This window comes from Eschrichtius robustus, chromosome 14 (genome assembly GCF_028021215.1).
Source record: "Eschrichtius robustus isolate mEscRob2 chromosome 14, mEscRob2.pri, whole genome shotgun sequence".
Classification (NCBI taxonomy): Eukaryota; Metazoa; Chordata; class Mammalia; order Artiodactyla; family Eschrichtiidae; genus Eschrichtius; species Eschrichtius robustus.
Genome location: NC_090837.1, coordinates 32861130 through 32882507, shown reverse-complemented (window position 1 = coordinate 32882507; position 21378 = coordinate 32861130). Strand labels below are relative to the sequence as shown.

General features: G+C 39.1%; 1 protein-coding gene across 10 annotated transcripts in view; it reads left to right on the top strand.

The window, feature by feature from the left end:
* The window catches only part of ARHGAP28 (Rho GTPase activating protein 28), a 155040-nt gene that overhangs the window by 91252 nt on the left and 42410 nt on the right, over positions 1–21378 (top strand). For 9 of the 10 annotated variants that reach the window (XR_011076259.1, XM_068563180.1, XM_068563186.1 and 6 more), the window contains 4 exons: positions 423–640; positions 6060–6152; positions 11252–11344; positions 16969–17058. Coding sequence is in view for 9 of the 10 variants with exons in the window: in XM_068563180.1 (XP_068419281.1) it covers positions 423–640; positions 6060–6152; positions 11252–11344; positions 16969–17058 (494 nt within the window). In the remaining variant the exon portion in view is untranslated. The remainder of the gene's footprint in view (positions 1–422; positions 641–6059; positions 6153–11251; positions 11345–16968; positions 17059–21378) is intronic. The other variant, XM_068563182.1, reaches the window with a different exon arrangement.

Below are 21378 nucleotides of genomic sequence, written 5' to 3'. Positions count from 1 at the left end.
ATTTTCAAATATGCAACAGAGCATTATCAACTATAGTTACCATGCTGTACTTGACATCCCCATGACTTATTTATTTTATTTTATAACTGGAAGTTTGTACCTTTTGACCACCTTTACCCATTTCGCCCACCCCTCCACCCCTGGCCTCTGGTAAGCACCAATCTGTTCCCTATATTTATGAGCTCGGACTTTTTGCTTTGTTTTGTTTTTAAACTCCACATATAATGAGATTATATGGTGTTTGGTGTTTTTCTTTCTCTGTCTGACTTATTTCATTTGGCATAATGTCCTCAAGGTCCAGGATGGTCTTAATATATTGTCTAGTGATTATTTCTTACTCGCTGATGTGTACAGACTTACAGATATACATGGCTTCCAATCTCAGAATATTCTAACCTTCTCTTGGTAACTTCATCTTACAGAAGGAGAACTTGAAGCAGAGTGGTTGCAAGATGTAGGTTTATCAACCCTGATCTCGGGTGATGAAGAGGAGGATGGCAAAGCCTTGCTCTCTACTTTGACTCGAACCCAAGCAGCTGCAGTGAAGAAGAGATATAATACTTACACTCAAACCATGAGAAAAAAGAACAAGCAATCTGTCAGGGATGTCAGAGACATCTTTGGAGTCAGCGAATCTCCTGTAAGTAGTGAACAGGGCTCAAAAGGTTTGGTTTGATTGAGGGGAGGGAAGGGGAATGTGGAAAAATTATCAGAAAAGGTCAATCATCCTCTAGCTTTAAGAGAAAAGTAAAGCAGACAGCAAACTGCAAAATTTTGCAAATTTGAATCTTAAGTGATTATTTCTTATTCCCCATACAGCAGTCTCCCTGCACACAAAATTTATTCCCTTCTTTTGAAGTTGATCACTTCTTTGGTAAGGGAGCAAGTCTTTGTGGATGGGCTACATGGAGCCTTTACTTAAACCTCAGCACTGAATGGAAACTCTGTGGACAGGCAAAGGAGTCCCAGAGAAGTGGGCCCAAGTATTATGAGCAAGTCTGTGTAGTTTGTTTTAATTGGGGGTGGGGATGGGAGAGTGGTTAGGGTACCCTTTATGTTCAAAGAAATTAAAATGGTGAAAAGTGAAAGATACAGCATTAATCAAATGGGCCAGAGAATGATTCAAAAAACCATAAGGGAAGCATCACATGTTTTCTGAGAAATGGCTGGTTGAAATTCCAGCTTACCCTTGGCTATTCCACAGCCACAGTTTTACTTCTGAGGCTGAGTCATGTCCTCCTATTTCTGTGGTTGTTTTACTGGTAGCTCTGCTTTACAGTTCACTCATTCATCCATTTATTGCATCACTGCAGTGTTGCATTGAAATAATTGCATCATTGATGCAACAGATAATTATTGGATACATTCGCTGTGCAATTCTTATATCAGGTTCTATGCAGATAGGATTCTTGGAACTTCGGGGTAATTCATATATAGGAAAAGGGGAACTTGATATTCTGCTGCAGTCACAGGTAAAGTTGCCTGGGGCAAGTTGGTTAATCCCTTTGATTTAGGTTTCTCATCTGTTTAATTGTAATATCAATAATGACATAAATTAAAACTTCAAGGATATTGGGTAGCTGGCATAACTGAAGACAGTCTCTAATTTGAGTTAGTTTAGGTTGTCTGTAAGTCAAATCTTCTCTTAGATACATTAATCACAGTGGGGTGTTGCCAGGGCAGCTCACATATACAAAGTTAAGCTTTGTATTTGTGTTTACAATGTCCTAGAAGAGCGCTGTCCTTTAGAACTTTCTACGGCGATGGAAATGATCTATTTCTGTGCTGTCCAATATGGTAGCCCCCATCACATGTGGCATTAGCACTTGAAACGTAGCTAGTGTAAGTAAGGAACTAAAATTTTAATTGTATTTAATTGTAATTGATTTGAATCTAAAATGTCACATGTGGCTTGTAGCCAGTATAATGAACACAGTTCTAGAATCCTCTGCTGTATATAATGATATACTCAAGGTAAGCCTTTTGAGTTCTACGCTGTTTGAACTTTCAGCCTAGTTGAAACCTGGGTCTTCTTGGAAGGTGAGATTGTCTCAAGCTGTAACTGAGTAAAGGTGATGCCCGCAGCTTGAGGCTAGGGCTCCAGCCACATGGGTCCTGGACAAGATGCCTATCAAAGAAAAGGTTTACCCTGCAGGTTTAAATTCCCTGGGTCATTTTCCAGTTATCTCCCAGATCATCTTGAGAGAATCCTAAGACCTTGGCCTACATGCATCCTTTCCCCATTTCTGTTTCCAGCTACTTCAGACTAAGATTCTTCCTCTTCCCTAGCAAACTGCAAAATATGGGTCTATAGCTTCTCCTGAATCTTCCAGTAACTCAAGAAAATGCATAACTAGCCTCTCTAGGTTTCCCAAAACTTTGCACTATAGTCACATAGAAACAGTGCTCCTCCCATTTCTTTCACTTGGACCCCGAAGGGAATTGTAAGGTGGGCACTTACGCATTAGGGCTTAAGTATAAAATGAAATGAAGAGTCTTACTTTTCCGTAACATGTAAGTGCAATAAACTGTTTGGTGTTTAACTCCAGCAAAGGCAGAGAGAGGGCCGCATTCTTGGTGGGCAAGGGGAGTAGCCCTGGGGGCTTTTCCTCCTGTCTGCCTTCCTCTTCTCCCACATACCCCCCAGTCTTGCTGCTGAAGCCCCAGTTCTAGAGAGAATGGGGAATGAGGCAGGGGGAGTGGTCGCAGGTAAAAGAATGACCATATATTCCAGGGAGTAGAGGTCTTGTGCTGTCCTGAGAAGTGGGGCATCTGGAAGTCAGGGAAAGCCTGGCATTGTATTATGCTGCTTAAAAATTCACATTGTTCTTTGTCAAAAATGTAAAAAGCCATATAAAGCCAGCCTTTTAAAAATATGGTATATTTACAATGTGTAAGTCCTAATAAACATTTCCACAAGATTTTTTTTCCTAAAAAATTCAGCATCTGCTTCTGCAGGTAAATAGACTTGGAGGCTCTTAGAAATATACCTAAACTTCTAAGTTTCCTATTTGAATTTGACATCATGAATACCAATTCCTCCCTCCTCCTTCTTCTTCTCTTCCCCTCTCTCCCTTCCTTATTCTCTCCTATTCTTTATTTCTGTCTTTGTCATCGTTTACCTACATTAATAGAACAATTACATAAAGTTTTCATTACATTTTCTTAATGAAGTTTTAACATTACAAGTTGCATAAGGTAATTTTGCATTAATCTTAGAATTATGAATCTGACCCACTATACTCACCAAATGAAGATATAAATAATTTAAAAAATAGATATGTAGATTATCCTAGTTCTTTTCTTAATTTTTTGCAGATAGAATCCCAGGTTCAAAATCATTTTTCTTCAGAATTTTGAAGATATTTGTCCGTTATCTTCTCTCATGCACCATTGCTGTGGGGAAGCACAATATCTACATCAACTTCATTCCTTTGTATACAAATGTGGAAGCTTTGTGAATTTCATTTTTTATTGTTGGAACCTTGAAATTTTAACAGTTTTACTTTTTTAAAAAATTCATCCTGGTCACTACCAAGTGAGGTCTTTCATTCTTCAGCTTGTTCATTCTGCATATTTTCTTCTAACGTTTAAAACAAGTATTTATTCCCTTCATTTTCTCACTGCCTCCTTCTAGATATTAGATGATTGTTGTTAGATGATTGTTTCATTGTTTGGATTGAATCTCAGTATCTCTTAAATGTCCTGTTATATTTTCCAAGCTTTGTTTGTGTGTATGTTTGTTCTACATTCTTGGCTGTCCCTTCAACTTCATCTTTTATATCATTAGTTTGGCCTTGGTTGTATTAACACTTTTACCTTTCATTAATTTTTAAAACTTTAATAGTCCTCTTATGAACTTACTGAAGCCCCTCCTTTCCCCTGATTTTTCCTTTATTTTGTGACCTGTTCTTGTTTCTCAGCCGCAGTAGCCTCTCAGCACTCTGAAGGTACTAAATTAAACCTTAAATTACAAGGTTCTCTTTTTTTCCTTGAATTATCTCTTTCCTTCAGGGTCATCTGTTTATTTTTGGCATCATTACATTGCTATTGATCAATTGACTTTAATCTTTGGATATTGATTTATATTCATTGATAGAGAACTAGATTGACTGATTGATTAGTGTAGGTAGTAGTCATATATTTCTTATGCAGTTATGTAGACCCGTTTTCTCCCAAAAACTCTCCCCCAGAACAGGAGTCTGGGCCTGTGTGAGTGGTGAAGTGTGTCAATGTCAACTGTCACAGTTCACTTTAAGAAATAAATATGGTATCAATGCCAAAGTAACAAGAGTCCTGCAGAACCATAGTTTGTTTCCTTTTCAGGCAAACCCAACTTTCCTTTTTATACTCCTGTCTATATCCTTTTAGAAGGCCCCAATAAAGTGCAATTCAACATTCTTTCCATCCGGGACCACCACACCCATACTAGGACAGCCACTATCACTCCCAAGGCAGGTGGTCACTCTGTCACCAAGGGGACACTTGGGTTTTATCCTGGAATTACATTTAATTCCAGCCTGCTGTTCTTCTAAACAGCTGTTGCCTTCTGAATTGGGCGATGCCTTCCTGCTGTTTTTATTTTCATTCTGGATATGTGCTTTTTCTGGATCAGCATTTACCTTCCACACCTTTTTCTCTTATACCTTTTTTCAGGCCAAAGTTTTTCTCTACCCTTATCAAACCGTTCTTGCTTGCTGTTTATCTTCCAGGAGCATCCAACAATTTATGTTCTGCTAGTGGAAATGTTTAGTGGTTTCTAGATCTACTCTTTGAGAAAGGTATCTCTTTGACATTTTGAGTGATTTGCAGGGGGAGGAGAATGTGGTATGTGCATTGTGATATCTTGATCCAATTTTCCTATGTTGATTTTTCAGTAGTATTTGTTCCTTTCAAAAAATGTGGTTTTTTCCTTATTATAAAAGTAATACATCGTCTTTAATGGAAAGTTAGAAAATATGGACAAGCGAGGTAAAAAATGAGTATTTCTATGGGCCCAAATAAAATTTTATGATTTAATTAAATATCCAATGAATATAATTTTCAGTGAAATTCTAACCATAGAAGAATAGAATATTTAACCCTTGTTTTGGTAGAGCTCTTAATACACTAAATCACAGATATTAAATCACCCTTTGGATGCATAATACAAGGTCTACAATCCATTTCATCATGAGCAGAAGTTCAGTGCTCAAACAGATTTTTTCTAATATTCAGAAGATGTGAATCAGTTATTACCTTCAGTAACACATTTAATTGAGCAAAATAGTCAATCTAATATATTTCCAATTTCATAATTGATAAACAGTTAAAGGTGGGACTAACTCATAATTAACTGTATAAATATAGGCATACAGTCCTTAAAAAAAGTGTTATATCACATATATACATTTGACTGCATGGCACAGAAAACCCAAGAAATCATGAGTTATACAAATATGAATTTGTTTTTTCTCTCTTTCAGAGGAAAGTGATCTTTGCTTTAGCGTAGATCCAGCTTCCTTCCATCTTTCTATTTTGTCTTTCACATGTGGCCTTCATTCTTTTGCTTGCCAAGGGGGCTGGGCCACTCCTGCCACCATGCCCATGTTCCTGGCAGTTCCTGGAACTTGTACCAACTGACTCTATCTCTCTGACTTCAGTTTCCCAGAAATCTTACTTGGTAGAATTCCAGCTACCTCTCATTGCCTAGAAATGTTATACAATCATCCTTAGCGGCAAGAGAGCCTGGGAAATTGATATTTTTTCATTGTACACAAAAGTTCCTGAAAAAAAAAATCAGGATCCTATTAAGGAAGACATGTGACTGGGTTTGGGGCAGGCGGTTGACAGTATCTTCCACACGTACCAGTGTCTGTCACCGGGCCTGGTGTGTGGTGAGCTCCCAGGACTGGCTGCTAAGTGACCAAATGCAGTGATCAGTGCATAGGCAGTCATATCTGTGGGTGTCTCAACAAGTCTGTATGAATGTGCACATCGTATGCGTAACACGTGATTAAATGCAGTTGCCCTTGGGAGAACATGCCTGAATAAAAATGCACTTTCATTTTTCTCAATAGCCAGATGATTTTTGTTGTATCCCAGCTCCCCTTTTGGATGTGAACCCAGATGAAGAAGGGATGCCAGCAGTTCCCTGCAGAAATGGTCAACTGGTAAGACAGAGCAAGGGGGTCCAGAGAAGTGGTTACTTCAAGGCAGCCTGGAAAGTTAAAAAAAAAAAAAAAAAAAAAAGCCTACTTACCTTGTAACAATGAAGAAAAAAGGGGACTCAGACTCAGGAATGAATAATTAAATAGTTAAATCCGCAAATACTATGGGGCCTACTTGTACCTACAATAACAAAAACAATCACAGCTGCAGCTGCAGCCACAGCCAGAAGTCAGTACATGTGGGAGGTCATCAGCTAAACTATTGTTCTCTTTGCTGAGTGCATAGTGGAAAATTTTATGCTACCTTCTATAAATCTTTCAAAATTAATCTAATTGTCACCGTAAGAAATATTTTGACATTTAAGTTACCTTCTAAATGTAAATATATTGTGGGATGCAGCACTATAGCATCTTGAATGTGTAACAATAAATGGAAAAAGTGCACAGTCTTGCACCGGAGGTAAACACGTTTTATTTAGAGCCCACCTCACCCAGTTTAGTACAGAGTTTCAAAGAGTGATGATCTGAGTTCCAAACTGTCAGTGAAGCTGTTTCAGTGAAAGAGATGAATCTCATGCTGTGATCTGTACCTCCTGGCATGAGGCCTGGGTCCTCTTACTGAAGTGGTGACCCTTCACCCTGAGAAGGACATGGGTTCCTGACATCTTCCTCCACCTGGACTCATGGCAGCAGAAAATTTACAGTAAGAGACCTTCCTCTATCACGCTTCTGTGTGTTTCCTTCTCTTTAGCTCTTTATTTTCTTTCCCAGCAGAGGAAGAGGGATTCTTTGTTGTTCTAAGAGTAACCCCTGTACCATTCTTGATCTGATGAAGATGATGATGATGATGTTTAGATTCTCTACAGTTTACTTTCATCTTGCATATATTTTATGTGGGGCACTCTGTCCACGTCTTCCAATTGTCTCGATACAGGCTAGCCCCTGGTCCCTTCCAAAATTCTGCTCAAGGGTTTGGATGTGGCCAATTTGTGTTCTGGCTGCTCTTCTGTTGCCTGAGGGTAGGTCAAGGTCTGGAGGTGGAGGGTGGTCAGCTGGGGCTGTGAGCAATCCTGTTTTCAGATTTTTGTCTCTAATTTTTTTCTAATTTCATTGCATTTCTCATAAGAGTGTGAACTCTGTCTAGTCAGAGGTCTTTACATTTTCTGTTGAGTTGGAAGATTTTTCCCTCGGTTCAGGGAGTCTTCTATACCATCCTTCCGGCCAGGACCCTTGATCCAGGCATTTGTTCCTCTCTGCCCGCCCGCTCCCCTTCACAGCAGCCACTACCTCTTCTCTCAGCTAGAGGAGGGGCAAGTCAGAGTAGACACGGGGTGTTTTCAAAGAACGATTTCTATGAGCTTTTCACCCCACCTGCCTCTACCTGCTGTTTTGATTGTCTCCTCTTCACCCTGGGGTTATAGGGATGGCTCAGCACATGACCCCTGACACTGGAAAGGTGAGACAACAGCAATTTATTACATGTTCTCACAGCCCAGGGAGGGAGGGCACCGCACACCATACAGAGCAACATGTGGGGCGCACTTGGGAACAGAGTGAACAACCAGGCTTTGTAGTATCAAGAGGGGGAGTGCCCCCCTGGTTCTCACAGAGGATGGATTGTCTTGTTTGAATAATTCCATGGGTGGACAGGGAACTGAAACCCACTACTCAGGGATAAGCAAGAACTGTGTCTGGCCCCCTGGGTAAGGAGTGTTGTCTTACTAGGGGACCTTATCTGAGGGAGCAAAGTGGGAGGGGAACTTGGGCTTAGACCACTTACGGCCCTCCCGCTTTTACCGGATGTCAAGGCAACGTGTAAGAGTGAGTCTTAGTTTAGATCTTGTTGCCTCATTGACACTCCACGTCCAGCCACGGACTCACATGATGAGTCTATGCTTATTTTGTTTCCTTTCTCTTTTATCACTATCCCTTTTATTTCAATGCTTTGACGGTCTTGTCATCTTTTAAAGGTTAAAGGCAAGTGTGGTGACGAACACACGAAGAAATCTCCCACTGAGGTGGACGAGAACGATTAAGTTTTATTCCAGCCACACCCCTGAACTACTCACCAGTTTATAGAATGAGAGAGCAGTACTGCTCTGTATCCCTGGAGGAGGATGAGGGCTAGCCTGCCAGAATGGCCACAGAGAATAGTAGAAATACTAATTTCCATAATCACATATATTACAAACTGTTACATCTTCTTAGCAGATTGCATCTTTTATCCTTTGAGCAAATCTGGCAAGAAATATCTCTGGCTACTAAATTTTAATAACTAAAAAGCTTAAATCCTAAACTGGTTAGTATCAGTGTGCTAGGCTGTTGATCATTTCCTTTCAGAAATCTGTAAATATTAATCTATTTGCTTTTCATATAGTGTTAATGTTGAGAAGTCTGATGCCTCTCTAAATCATTCCTTTATTTGCATCCTGCTCTCATTTTTATATTTCTGAAAGCTTTCAGGTTTATCTTTGTCGTTAGAGACCTGAACTGCCATCAGGATATGAAATCTTTTTTTTTTTTTTTTTTATCATGATCCAGCACTCAGCTTTTTGTTTCTGAAACATGTTTCCTTTCAGTTCTGAACATTCTTTTCCCATTATTTCTTTTACTTCATTATCTCCATTTTCTCTCTTCTTCTTTTCATTTCTTGCATTAAACTCACACAGCTCTTAAATTGTCTCTTATATTTCCCATGTCTTTTTTTTCCATTTGTTCTGTATGCTAGCAGATTTTGTCTGCATCATTTTGTGGAAACCTAATTCTAATTTTTGTCATGAGTGATTATAATTGGGTCCCTGTTGATTTTTAAATTCAGCGATCATACTGTTAATTCATAAGAACTCCTCCTTTTTTCACTGATTTACCCTTTATTGTTATAGTTAGTCCTGATTTATGATTGCAATAGTCTCTCAGATCTCTTTGAAATTATTAAATCATTATAAGCCTTTTTCTCTTCCCTCAATTATCTCTTTCTCCCAGAATGTGTATCACTATGCTTTTTTTTCAAAATGTTGATTTTCTCCACAGCTGACTTTTTTATAATGTTGATTTTTCTCCAGTGGCTGATGATCCTTAGTGATGGTCTGGATTGACTAGTTAATGACTTTTAGGATATGTCATTGCTGTATGATTTCTCTGCCATTATATAGATATTTTCCCAAAGGGCTCTTTGTTGAATAAGAGCGCTGACTTTGGGTCCTGTGTAAGCAGTAAGGTATGTGAGCAGTCTGTGAATGGACGTTATTTTAACAGCACACATGGGTGAGTCCGTGCATGTGTGCATGCGTAGACACACGTACATGCACACGTACACACACAGATACACGCATGCACATACCTTCAATGCCAAAGGGAGAGTGGCAGATGACATCGTTCCCAGATAAAACTCATGTTCTCCTTTTATTCTCCCATCCATGTCTTTCATGAAGGTCCAGAGTGACCTGATACTGAGGTCTGCTTTGGTCCCAACCCTGGGCATCTTCCCAAGGCAGGTAGTTCACTTCATTCAGAGTGCTTTCCTTGGGTCCATACGTGGCTGCTGTCTGCTGTTCAGTGTAAAGGGAACTGTTCGGAGTTCTGTCGGGCCCTTCCATTAAGGAAACACTTTACAGTAAATTATCCTAGCCGTTGCCCTGGGGCCCCTTCTTGTCCTGTGTGGTTTCCACTCTAAGCTTGGTTGTTGGTCTGTTTGCTTTTTTGTGGATTTGCCCTTTCTTTGTCTTATGCTATTCTTAGGCTGAGAATTCCTCTACAATTATGAAATAAACTACTTACTTTTTATTTTCCAGGAATTTCTAACAATTTTTAATCTGTTATTAGAACACTTTGTTGGTTTTCAGTGCCCTTGGAGCTATACTTAAAAAATATGCCCTTTCTCTAATTCTGAGTGATTGGGAGTGGTACACCCTCTGACCTCCATCCTGACCTAAGTTTTCTTGTACTGCCTTTTTAGCATTGTTTCCCCTTCCAAGGAGATGTGTGTTCTTCATAGCAATATAATACATACACATTGGGGGAAAGTTAGAAAGTATGGAAAAGCCAGATGAAAAATGTGTCTAAGGTCTCATGTAAAAGTTTATTTCATTAATATCCAGTATGCTTAATTTTGCAAAAAGTTGCTTTAGTCATGGAGTAGAATATTTGCATCTTATTTTGGGAAATGCCATTATATCACAAATGCTGCTAAAAATCTTAGAGTGTATGCACAAGGCCTACAGTGCAGCACATCACAATTAGAATAGTCTCAAATCCATTTGCTGCATAGTGAAAATCAGAGCTTTTGCAATACTCAGTGATGGGAATGAAATATTTGGTTCAGTCATATGTGTTTGTGAGATAATCAGTCTAATGTTTTTCCAGTTTCATAATGAAAAAAAACCCCTGAATACTCTTGCTTTTGATTTCTAAATCACTCCAAAATACAGTCATAAAGTCTGATTTTTAAATAGCATAGTTTAATCAGTAAGCTTCCTGACTTAGACAATTAGAGGTTTATTTTCCTTACAAAATAAGAAGTCTGCGGCTGGTTTGACTAATATCCCTCTCATGGACCTACCAAATTTTTATCTTCCCATTCTGTTCCTCTCAGCATACAGGCTAGTATTTAATGCTTACAGGATGTCTGGGCATCGCAGGTACCATGCCCATGTTCTGGGAGGAGCGTCAGCCAGCTGGTTCCATGCACTTCAACAAGAAAACATTAGCCTTCCTGGATGCTCTACCGAGTAGGGTTTCACTCGAATCTCTTTGGACGGAACCATCACATGATCACACTTAGTCCTTTTAGATAGACACACGGCATCTTGGAGCAAGATCATGATATTCACATGTTAAAGAAGAAAAGAAAAGTGGGTTTTGGCAGGCAGGTAGCAGTGTCTGCTTTTGAGACTCATTTCTTTTGCAGTGCATGACATTTATGAGGCTCAATATCCTTTTGGAGGAATTGGTGAATGCTACCAATTGCACTGTAGTCATTAACTCTGTATCTCCACATGGCTGTGCATTTATACAGATTCTAGTGTAATGTATAATTGAATAAACAATCACATTGGGAAAGATATGTATGCCTGGATAAAAATGACTTTCATTTCTTTCATTAGCCAGGCGACACCTGTGACAACCCTCCTAGTCAGTTGGACGGCACCCAGGAGGAAAAAGAGCTGCCGGGAGTTATCAAAACAAGTGGTTCCCTGGTAAGTGATAGCAGGAGAACTGGGGGTAGGGATGAAAAAAGAAGCCGTTCCTTCAAGACAATCATGCAAAACTTCAAAACAACGCAACATAATTCAGGTGGCTGGACAACTACAGCTGTCAACATGCCTACCTACCTTTATTCGATTTGTAGGAAGCCGTTCAGCAGTAAATGAACCCGAGTTTAATAGTTAAAGCCACAAACAACTACATGCTCTATTAAAACAGATACAAACCCAGAAAACCAACGATGGTAGGCATTTCTTTATGACAGATTTAGTTCCTTTCCATTTTTCTTTTATTTTGAAAAATTCTCGTAAGAGTGTTGGTTCCATTGAGTCACAGCTCCACCAGCTATGGACGTCAGGTCACAGGACAGCAGTAGGTGTCCTCAGGTTGTCCACTATTTTCCTGGTGCAGGGCGAACGCCAGGCATCTGAGTTCTGACCACACTCTTCACCCTAGGTGTCTAGTGCCCCTCGCCTTCCCCATCCCCCTGCTTTTCCCCAGAGCCACTTCCACTCCTCACTTACCCAGAGGAGGGCGAAGTCAGGCAAACATTGGGAGAAAGATCCAGCTTTTGTCAGTTTACAAACGGGAAAGATTGCTTTATTTATGGTTTAGACAGCCTGTTCTCACGTCTGTTTTTACTTGCACTTCTATCCTAAGCTATCTTTTCTCTCCCTTGGTGGAGCTGATGTACTCTACTTTTCCTTTGATTTTTCCATTCTCATATTCCCTCCCCTAACTTCCTCCCAGGTAGAAAAAAGCAAAATGGTGAATCCAATAGGTTCCCTCCTCCCTACTGAGGTGGTATTGGGGAGAGACTGAGTTTCAAGGGCTCTGCTCATATTGACCCCAGATGTGGTTACTCACACCTTCAGTTGTTTTCCCTCATGATTTGGAGGATATAGTAGTTGTCTATTTCAAAAGTGTCTCCATTTGATTAGGAGGGAGGCGGATTTTGGAAAAGAATTTACATTATTCCTGGAATATTTCTCTCTGACCACCACTCGTGTGAATGTTGCTGGAATTCTTTTTTCTTTATTTCATTATGTTTTGTTGACTCTACTAGGTTTTAGGAGAGAAAGGCTTGGTCATTGACTTAACTCTCCCATTTTATTCCAGAATATAATCCCTATTGTTTACAGAAATAATACGTAACTCTTTTTTTTTTAATTTATTTATTTTATTTATTTATTTTTGGCTGTGTTGGGTCTTTGTTACTGCGCGCAGGCTTTCTCTAGTTGTGGCGAGCGGGAGCTACTCTTCATTGCGGTACGCAGGTTTCTCATTTCGGTGGCTTCTCTTGTTGCGGAGCACAGGCTCTAGGCACGCAGGCTTCAATAGTTGTGGCTCATGGGCTCAGTAGTCGTGGCTCGCAGGCTCAGTAGTTGTGGCTCGTGGGCTCTAGAGCTCAGGCTCAGTAGTTGTGGCGCACGGGCTTAGTTGCTCCCCGGCATGTGGGATCTTCCCAGACCAGGGCTCGAACCCGTGTCCCCTGCATTGGCAGGTGGATTCCTAACCACTGCGCCACCAGGGAGGCCCCAACTCTTTCTTTTTATATTAAAATTATCCACAATTTGTTCTCTGCTGGTATTTCCAAGCTTTAGTTCTCTCGCTTTTTTTTTTTCTAAATAACATTTATTTATTTATTTATTTATTTGGCTGTGCCGGGTCTTACTTGTGGCCTGTGGGATCTTCGTTGTGGCATGCAGGATCTTTTAGTTGCAGCATGCGAACTCTTAGTTGCGGCATGCATGTGGGATCTAGTTCCCTGAACAGGGATTGAACCCGGTCCCCCTGCATTGGGAGTGCAGGGTCTTAGCCACTGGGCCACCAGGGAAGTCCTAGTTCCTTCGACTTAATCACACAAATCCTCTACTTTTGAAAACAAATCAACATTCTGTTTCAAGAACATACTTGGAGCTTTCCGGTGATAAAACTTTGTTTGGTCTTTTCTCATCTTTTAAAATGGGCAAAAGATTTGAATAGACACCTCTCCAAGAAAGAGATTTGGATGGCGAATCATCTCATGAAAAGTGCTCAGTATCATTAGTGATTATGGAAATGCACATAAAGCCACGATGAGATATCTCTACATACCCTGTAGAATGGCTGAAATTAAAAAAGCTGACCGTATCAACTGGTGCTAAGGATGCAGAGCAACTGGAACTCTCATACATTGCTGGTAGGAATGTAAAATGGTCCATCCACTTCGGAAAATAATTTGGTAGTTTCTTAAAATATTAAGCACGTACCTTCCATATAGACCCAGCCATTCTACTCATAGATAATATATATTCAGACGGAGACTTATCCACAAATGTTTATAGCTTAATAGCCCCAAACTGGAAAGAACCCAGTTTTACCTGCAGCTAAATATATGAACAAATTGTGATATATCCATACAGTAGAATATTTCTCAGCAATAAAAAGCAATGAACATTTGATATACACAGCATGGATGGATCTTAAAATAATTATGCCATGTGAAAGAAGCCAGACAAAAAAGATTCAATTTATATGAAATTACAGAAAATGTAAACTAACCTATAGTGAGGGAAAGAAGATCAGTGATTGCCTAGGGGTTGGTGAGGAGGAGAGGGAAGGAGGGATGACAAAGGGGCATGAGGACATTTGGGGAGTGCTGGTTTTGTTCATTGTCTTGACTGTGGTGATGGTTTCACAGGTCTATATATTTGTCAAAACTCATCAAATTGTATACTTTATAATCTGTCTCAAGAAACCTTTACAAAAGAGTCCATATAGTATTTTATGATTTCTTTAATATCTAACACATTTATTTTGCAATAAGCTACTTACAATAAAGGAATTGTCTATTATAATATAGATGATTGTCTATTGTTTATATATTATACATGGTTGAATCTTGACTCTCAATCACAAATGCCACTAAATCTGGGCATTTACAAAAGATTTACAGAAGATTTGCAACCTGTACAGAAGGCTTACAACCCAGTCTACAGTCCTTACAAACTACTCTACAAATCACTTGTATAGATAAAAGAAACATTTTCCTATGTGTAGTCAACATAGATGAATTAGTCATTAGAGGTGTTAGTTAATTCAAAGGCAAAGTAGTCGATCTAGTTTATTTCCAATGTCTTAAGTGAAAATCAAATAGCTACATTTGCTATTGATTTATAATTCGCTGCAAAATACAATCATACCTTCTGTTAAAAATGATCAATTGCATCTGTGTTTGCTTTGTAGTATAGTAAATCTAAGGAACCTTGGTTTAAACGAGTAGGAGTTTGTTTTAATCACAAAGTGAGCAACTAATGGTGGATAAACCAAGGCTAGTACAACTGCAGTGCAATGTAGTGCCAACCTTAGCACGAAACTTCTAACTTTCTCCTTTCACGCCACCACCATAGCATGTGGATTTAATCCTTGAACTTACAAGATGGTTAGCAAATTCTGGATCCCATTAGGAACATGTGCCAACTGACTGTTCGTTCTTAACAGAAAACCTTAGCTCTCCTGGAGAACCCGCACAGTGGCATTTCCCATATTGCTCATTGACCTACTCTTGCACACTCTTACATGACAATCTTCTTACTTTGGTTGTCTGAATCTTATTCCTCTATAAATAAGCTTTTTGTGTTTGCCCTCTCTGCAACTTTTTTGAATTTTGAATTTATAGCTGGAATTCTGAACTTTCACAAGAATCAGCCCCTTATTTCATTCATCTTGCTTAGAGGGGGGCAGGTGGGTTAGTGCAGTAAACACTCCCCAAATGCAAAATTGATGAAAGGAATGAAGAACTCTTCAGCCGCCCCTCCATTTCTTTTGTTGTGGTCTGCCAAGTTCCTTCTCTTTTAGACCCCCTCCTCCTTCAGTATCCATGGGGGATTGGTTCCAGGACCCCCCAGGATACCAAAATCCATGTGTGCTCAAGTCCCTTATATAAAATGGTGTGGTATGTGCATATAACCTACACACACCCTCCTGAATACTTTAAATCATCTCTAGATTACTTATAATACCTAACACAATGTAAATACTATATAAATAGTTACTGGCATATGCAAAATTCAAGTTTAGTTTTTTTGGAAATTTCTGGAATTTTTTTTCAAATATTATCCATCCTGGTTGGATGAATCTGCAAATGTAGAACCCGTGGAGACAGAGGGTCAACTGTACTCAAACTAGGAGCCCACCCACCCCAAGGCAGTTAGTTCATTTTATTTAGACAGAATTGGGGGGGGGGGGCGGTTCTAGGGTTATATTTAGGGGCTGTCTGCATATTTAAAGACGGATGGTCTACTTGACCTCTATCAATATTTTGTAAACAGCTCTTAACTATTTGCCTGTGGCCCTTTCCTACTCTTTGTACATTCTGTTATTTTTCTCTTCTCTCTCTAAAAAATTTTCTTTTATGCTGTTTTCAAGTAGGGGTTTTTATTTTACCAAATCAATTCTATTAGCTTTTCTTCTAGAAATTTCTATCAGCTATGGAATTCTTTGCTGGTCTCCATTGCTGTTAACAAGCTGTTTCTTTAAAATATATATCTATATATTTTCTGCCATTTTTAGTGATTTGGGGTGAGGGGAGTTAGGTGATTGTCAGCTTGCCATCTTGACTTAAATTTCTTGTGCTAGATCTTGTGTTCTATTTGTTCCTTTAAAGAAAAAAGCGTCCTATGTTTATTTTATAAAGTAACACATACCGTCTATAGAAAATTTAGAAAATATGGTCAAGAAAGATGAATGACAGTTTTTTAAAAAACAAAATATCGTATGTTTTTATAAGTATCAAATATATTCGATTTTGCCATAAGGTTCCTTCAGTAAAGAAAAGAATATTCATTTCTTAAATTTCAGTAATGCCATTGTACACTAAAGCAAAAATCTACTTCAAGCTTTATAAATGAAAAAACAATCTGGTACTATTGTTATTGAATTCTAATCACTGTGAAAGGTAGTCCTAGGGTTTGTTTAAAAAAAATAAGATTAGACAAGTTAAGTTTGTGTTTGGCTGCATGTAATAGAAAAGTCAGAGTTGCTTTGCTTCACGTGGAGATGCTTAAGAGGGTGTGGTCCAAGTGTGACAGGGCAGCCACATGATGCCCCTTAGCACAGACCCAGCCATCTCTGCCATCCATCATCCTCATTGGAGCAAGACGCTGGCAACTCCAGGCTGTCACCTAGAGTGTTGTCATGAGCATGTAGCAGCTGACCCTACTCTTTTTGGTCAGGAAAGCCTTAACTTTTCTGGAGGCACTCTTCGTAATATTACACTTACACCTCATTGACCACACTTGTCACATGATCACTTTTAGCTGCAAAGAAGCCTGGAAATCAAGTTCTCTGGTTTAACACCTCACTCCCTGGAACAAAACCAAGATATTGTTAAGGAAAATGGAATTTGTGGCAGACAAGAGCAGCGTCTGCCGCAGGGCCAGGGTCTGTCAGAGGGCCAGGCATTTAGGTGGTTTGCAGTGATGAGCCCTGAAGGGCTGGTGCAATTGCCCATGCCCTGGCAGTCATAACTCTGTGTATTGCCACACACATCGAAATACGTACGCATAGTGGAATACACAAACATGTTAGAAAGTATTTGCCTGAATAAGAATGGTGCTTTCATTTCTCCATTTAGCCAGATGATGCTTCTTTCAACATTACTGCCCTGTCAGATGGGTCCCAAGATGAAGAAGGGAGTTTTGCAGTTCCCAGGAGTGGCTCCATGGTAAGTCATCACATGCCCAGATGATTGCATGTCGGGGCAAAATTGCAAATTCAAGGCAAGAAGAAGCGATTTCTTTCAAACAGATGAGAAAAGCTTGAACTAACACTGTGAGGAAACCACAGCTGCCAATAGACCCATCAACCTTATAGCAATTAGGAAGAAAGAGACTCAAAACTGAGGAATGAATAGATCAGTTTGAAAGAGGACTCCATAAATTAATACTGATGCAGTGTTCTTTAGGAGCATCAAACATGGAGCGATTTGTTAACTTTTGTCCCCTTGTCTGAGTTCATACAGATGATCTGTCCTGACTCTGCCATCTTAACTCAGAAGTCCTTTTACCTGCAGGATAAATTAAAATTTCCTCCTCCTGATATTGAAGGCTCTCCACTGTTGCCTGTGTGTCCAGCGTTGGATCTCAGGACTCATCCAAACAAACCCACCACTTACGACCGATTACCTCACGTGGCCTTGAGTAGTAGAACTTCTACTTTTCTTTGTCTCAAACTCTCGTCATTCCTCCCCCCACCCCACCTCCACTGGGAACCCCACTTGGTGTTTCTGTGCAGGAGCCCTGTCAGGGTGTGGCATAATGGACCAGAAGAAGTGAGAGAGCCTGTTAGATAAAGTAGTGGTTCTCCAATGGCAAGCTGATGGAAGGCAAAAGAGCACGACAAGACGGGCAGATGGAGGGGCACATTCAACGTTCTCCTGGGCAGTAGTTTCTCATCTGTTGTCGAGTTTGATACACTGGGTAGTTGATATGCACAACACACTCCCAGGGCACCCCCATTGTTCAGGGAGATAATGCTATTAGCCCCACGTGAATGGGTTTTTCTGTTGTGTTTTTAGATTTTTGGTTATGAGGTTGTTTTGTTTTGTTTCATAGTGATCATTTAAGAAGCATAAAATAATGTGAGTGATTTTTGTCAGTAGCACTCACTACAGGTTATAGCACTGATAGGCTAAGGCTTACCCACAGTTTCTGACCTACTGGCTTTAAATTCAGCTGTTACTTTCCCATTTAAGACCACGCATTGGAATGCAAATAAGTGAGAATATCTCTATTTTAGAGATAATCTCCAGTTCACCCCACTTAGTGATGAAAACAAAGTAAGTCATTTACAAACTGGTAACTCCTAGAAATGAGGAGTTTCCTACAGTAGACCTTACATGGTTGTGCTGTTCCCCCATGACCAGGGATTCCTGTTCTAAGTAAGGCCTTGCCCAGGATCCTTCATTTTCAGTCTCAGCTGGAGGTACCCATGTGCCCAAGACTCAGCCCTAAGTCTTAGCCTCACCTCTACCTGTCTTCTCTGACACCTGTTGATTTTATCTTGTACATAGTTCTAGAATATGTCTACTCCCCTCTTTTCCTACAACTACTTCCTTAGTACAGAAACTCATCATCTTTCTGTGTTACTGAAGCAGCCGCCTAAGTGATCTCCCGGACTTTAGCTTATACCCTCCATCTCATCCTCGCCGTGGCTGCAAGTCATGGGTCTAAAATGCAAGTCTTGCTCCATGCCTGCAGCGGTTCTCCCCACTTTCTAGTTAGTGTTAGTGTTAGTTAGTTAGAAAGCTCCTGTCTCTGACCCCTCGTCTGCCCCCTAGCTGACTTCACCTGTTCTATAAGCCAACAGGAAAGTACTGTGTGTAGTTCTGTGCACACACCAAGCAGAACTTGAAGCATGGTGTTTGCACAGTTGAGTTGCTAAAGAAGAGGAGGTTGGGTAGGCCTGTTTTCTAGGCTTTTCCATGGCAGCTCTGTGACCACAATGCTTGTGACGTTTTTCTGTTTCTTCATTCTTTGCTGATTCGTTGATTCATTGATTTATTCATTCACCAAATCTTTATTGAACACGTGTTGTCTACAGATAGGATCCTTGAAAGTTTGACAGTGTAAGAGACAGAAAATGATCTTGCATGGCAGTTATAGATAAAGCTTCCTGGGGTAAGTTAGTCACTCAGATTTCGTTTTTGTTTTCATTTTGTTTTTCTGGAAACTGATTGAATGTCAGTAATGACATAAGTAAAAGTTTCAGCAGTAATGACACTCAAAAAAATTTCATTGGTACCTGTCTCTAGTGTGACTTACTTTGGATTGTTTGTTACTCATAATATCTTTACTTTGAAATGTTAAACAAATTGCTTAGTTGCTAAAGTAGCCCACAGATGCCAACTTAACTCTTTCTGCACCTGTACTGAAAATCATTCTAGAACTTCTTACCATGACGTAAACACAGTTTTGACTTCCCTGCTTCTTGATTATAAGGAGCCATGGGCACCCCGGTTTGGTTCCCCAGTTTCTTCTACGTGGTGGGATTTCCAGTGATTCAGTGCAGTGGAGGCAAGGGCTTCAGGGGTCCTGGCCATGATGCCTATAAAGGTAAATCTCGCCGACCTGTCAGGGAAAATCTCACTGACTATTTACTGTCATCTCCAAGACTCCAGAGGCTCTTGACAACTTTCACTATTGGCATTTATGTTGTGGAATGGGATAAAGTAGGTAACCTAACTTTATCTTTTTCGAGGGGATAGCCTTGGCTTGACCAACATCTTGTTTTTTCATTCTTTCATCTTTTTTACTTGTTTGATTTGCACCTTTATGATAAGTGAATTCTCTACATATACAGGGTCTATCCTAATTACTATGACTCTATGTTTTGTTCATTTAAATTTGTTACAAGTTCGCCATCATTGTTTAGAATCAAAATTTTCTTTCCTCTTCTCAGAAATTTTTTTCTTTCAGATGCATTTATATTGAGGCTATCACTACCCATTAAATAAAAATCTTGTTAGTACTCCACTAAGAATTTCATTGAATTTAAAGATTGTCAGAGAGAATTCACATCTTAAAATACTGAATCTTCCCACTGAGAAAAAATTGTGTCTTTCCATTCATTTGTATCTTCTATCCTTCAATAAAATTTCATATTTTCCTCTCATATTTCTTCCTACACATTTTTTCATTTGTTAGTTACTAGGAACTTAATAGCTTTCATTGGTATTTTAAATGGTAAGGGTTTTTCATGGTATCTTCTTGTCTGTTTTTGTGGATATACAAGGAAAGTATTTTTGTTTCTTATAGTTTCCTTTCTGAAAATTCTTTTTTATTTCTTAGAATTTGTCATTTGATTTTATAATTTGTGCAGGCATCGTCTGAAATACTGAAAGTTTTATTTGCCCACTCTTTAAAATACAGTTAGCCCTCTTTATTTTTAGGTTCTACATTCTAGGATTCAACCAACTGCAGGTTGAAAATATTCAGAAAAAAAAAAATCCCAGAAAGTTCCAAAAAGCAAAACTTGAATTTGCTGTGCACCAGCAACTATTTACATAGCATTTACATTGTATTAGGTGTTATAAGTAATCTTGAAATGATTTAAAGTATACAGAAGGATATACATAGGTTATATGCAAACGCCACAACGTTTTGTATAAGGGACTTGAGCATTCGAGGATTTTGGTATCCTTGGGGGTCCTGGAACAAATCCCCCATGAATACCAAGGGACGATTGTAGTTATTCATCTTATTTACTTTTCTTATCTTATTGAACCAACCTCAAGCACTTATAACATTGAATAATAATTATGGAGATCTTTTGATACATTTTTGATTTTCTCATGAATTCTTCTAAGTTTCACTATTAAGAAGAATATTTGTTCTGGGTTTCTGAGCCTTGTAGTTACTTTTATCAGGAGTAGAGGTTGAGTTATATCAAATGATTGTATCATCTATTAAAATGAATGTATTGTTTTTCTTCTTTAAAAGACAATTACTTTAGGAAATTACATTGATAGGTTTTTCTAATGTTGAAGTATAATTTCATTGCTTAGTTAAACCCTACTTGTGTTATATTATTCTTTTCTTATGCTACTGAATATGATTTGCTACCATTTTAGATTTTTTAACCACTATTCTAGTAAGTGGGGTTAGCCTATAATATATAATTTCTTTTTGTTATTACCAGAGTTATGCTAATCTTGGTACAAACATGTTGAGAACTTTGAATCTTTTTCAGTATTTTGGAGCTATTTATTAAACTTTGGTGTAAACATATAATCTGTAAAAACTATTATATACAGTTTTATGCCAAGGCTTGGCATCATTGAAGACCTAATGCTCTGACTAATTTTTCAATGGATATGGTTTAGGGATTATATTCCTTTCAATCCCAACTTGTATGAATTTGGTAATGTGTATTTGTTCTAGCAAAACATCCAGTTCATTTAAAATTTCAATATATGTTGGTGTGTGTGTGTGTAAACACATATGTACACAAATATATATATATATACATACACACATTTATTTAG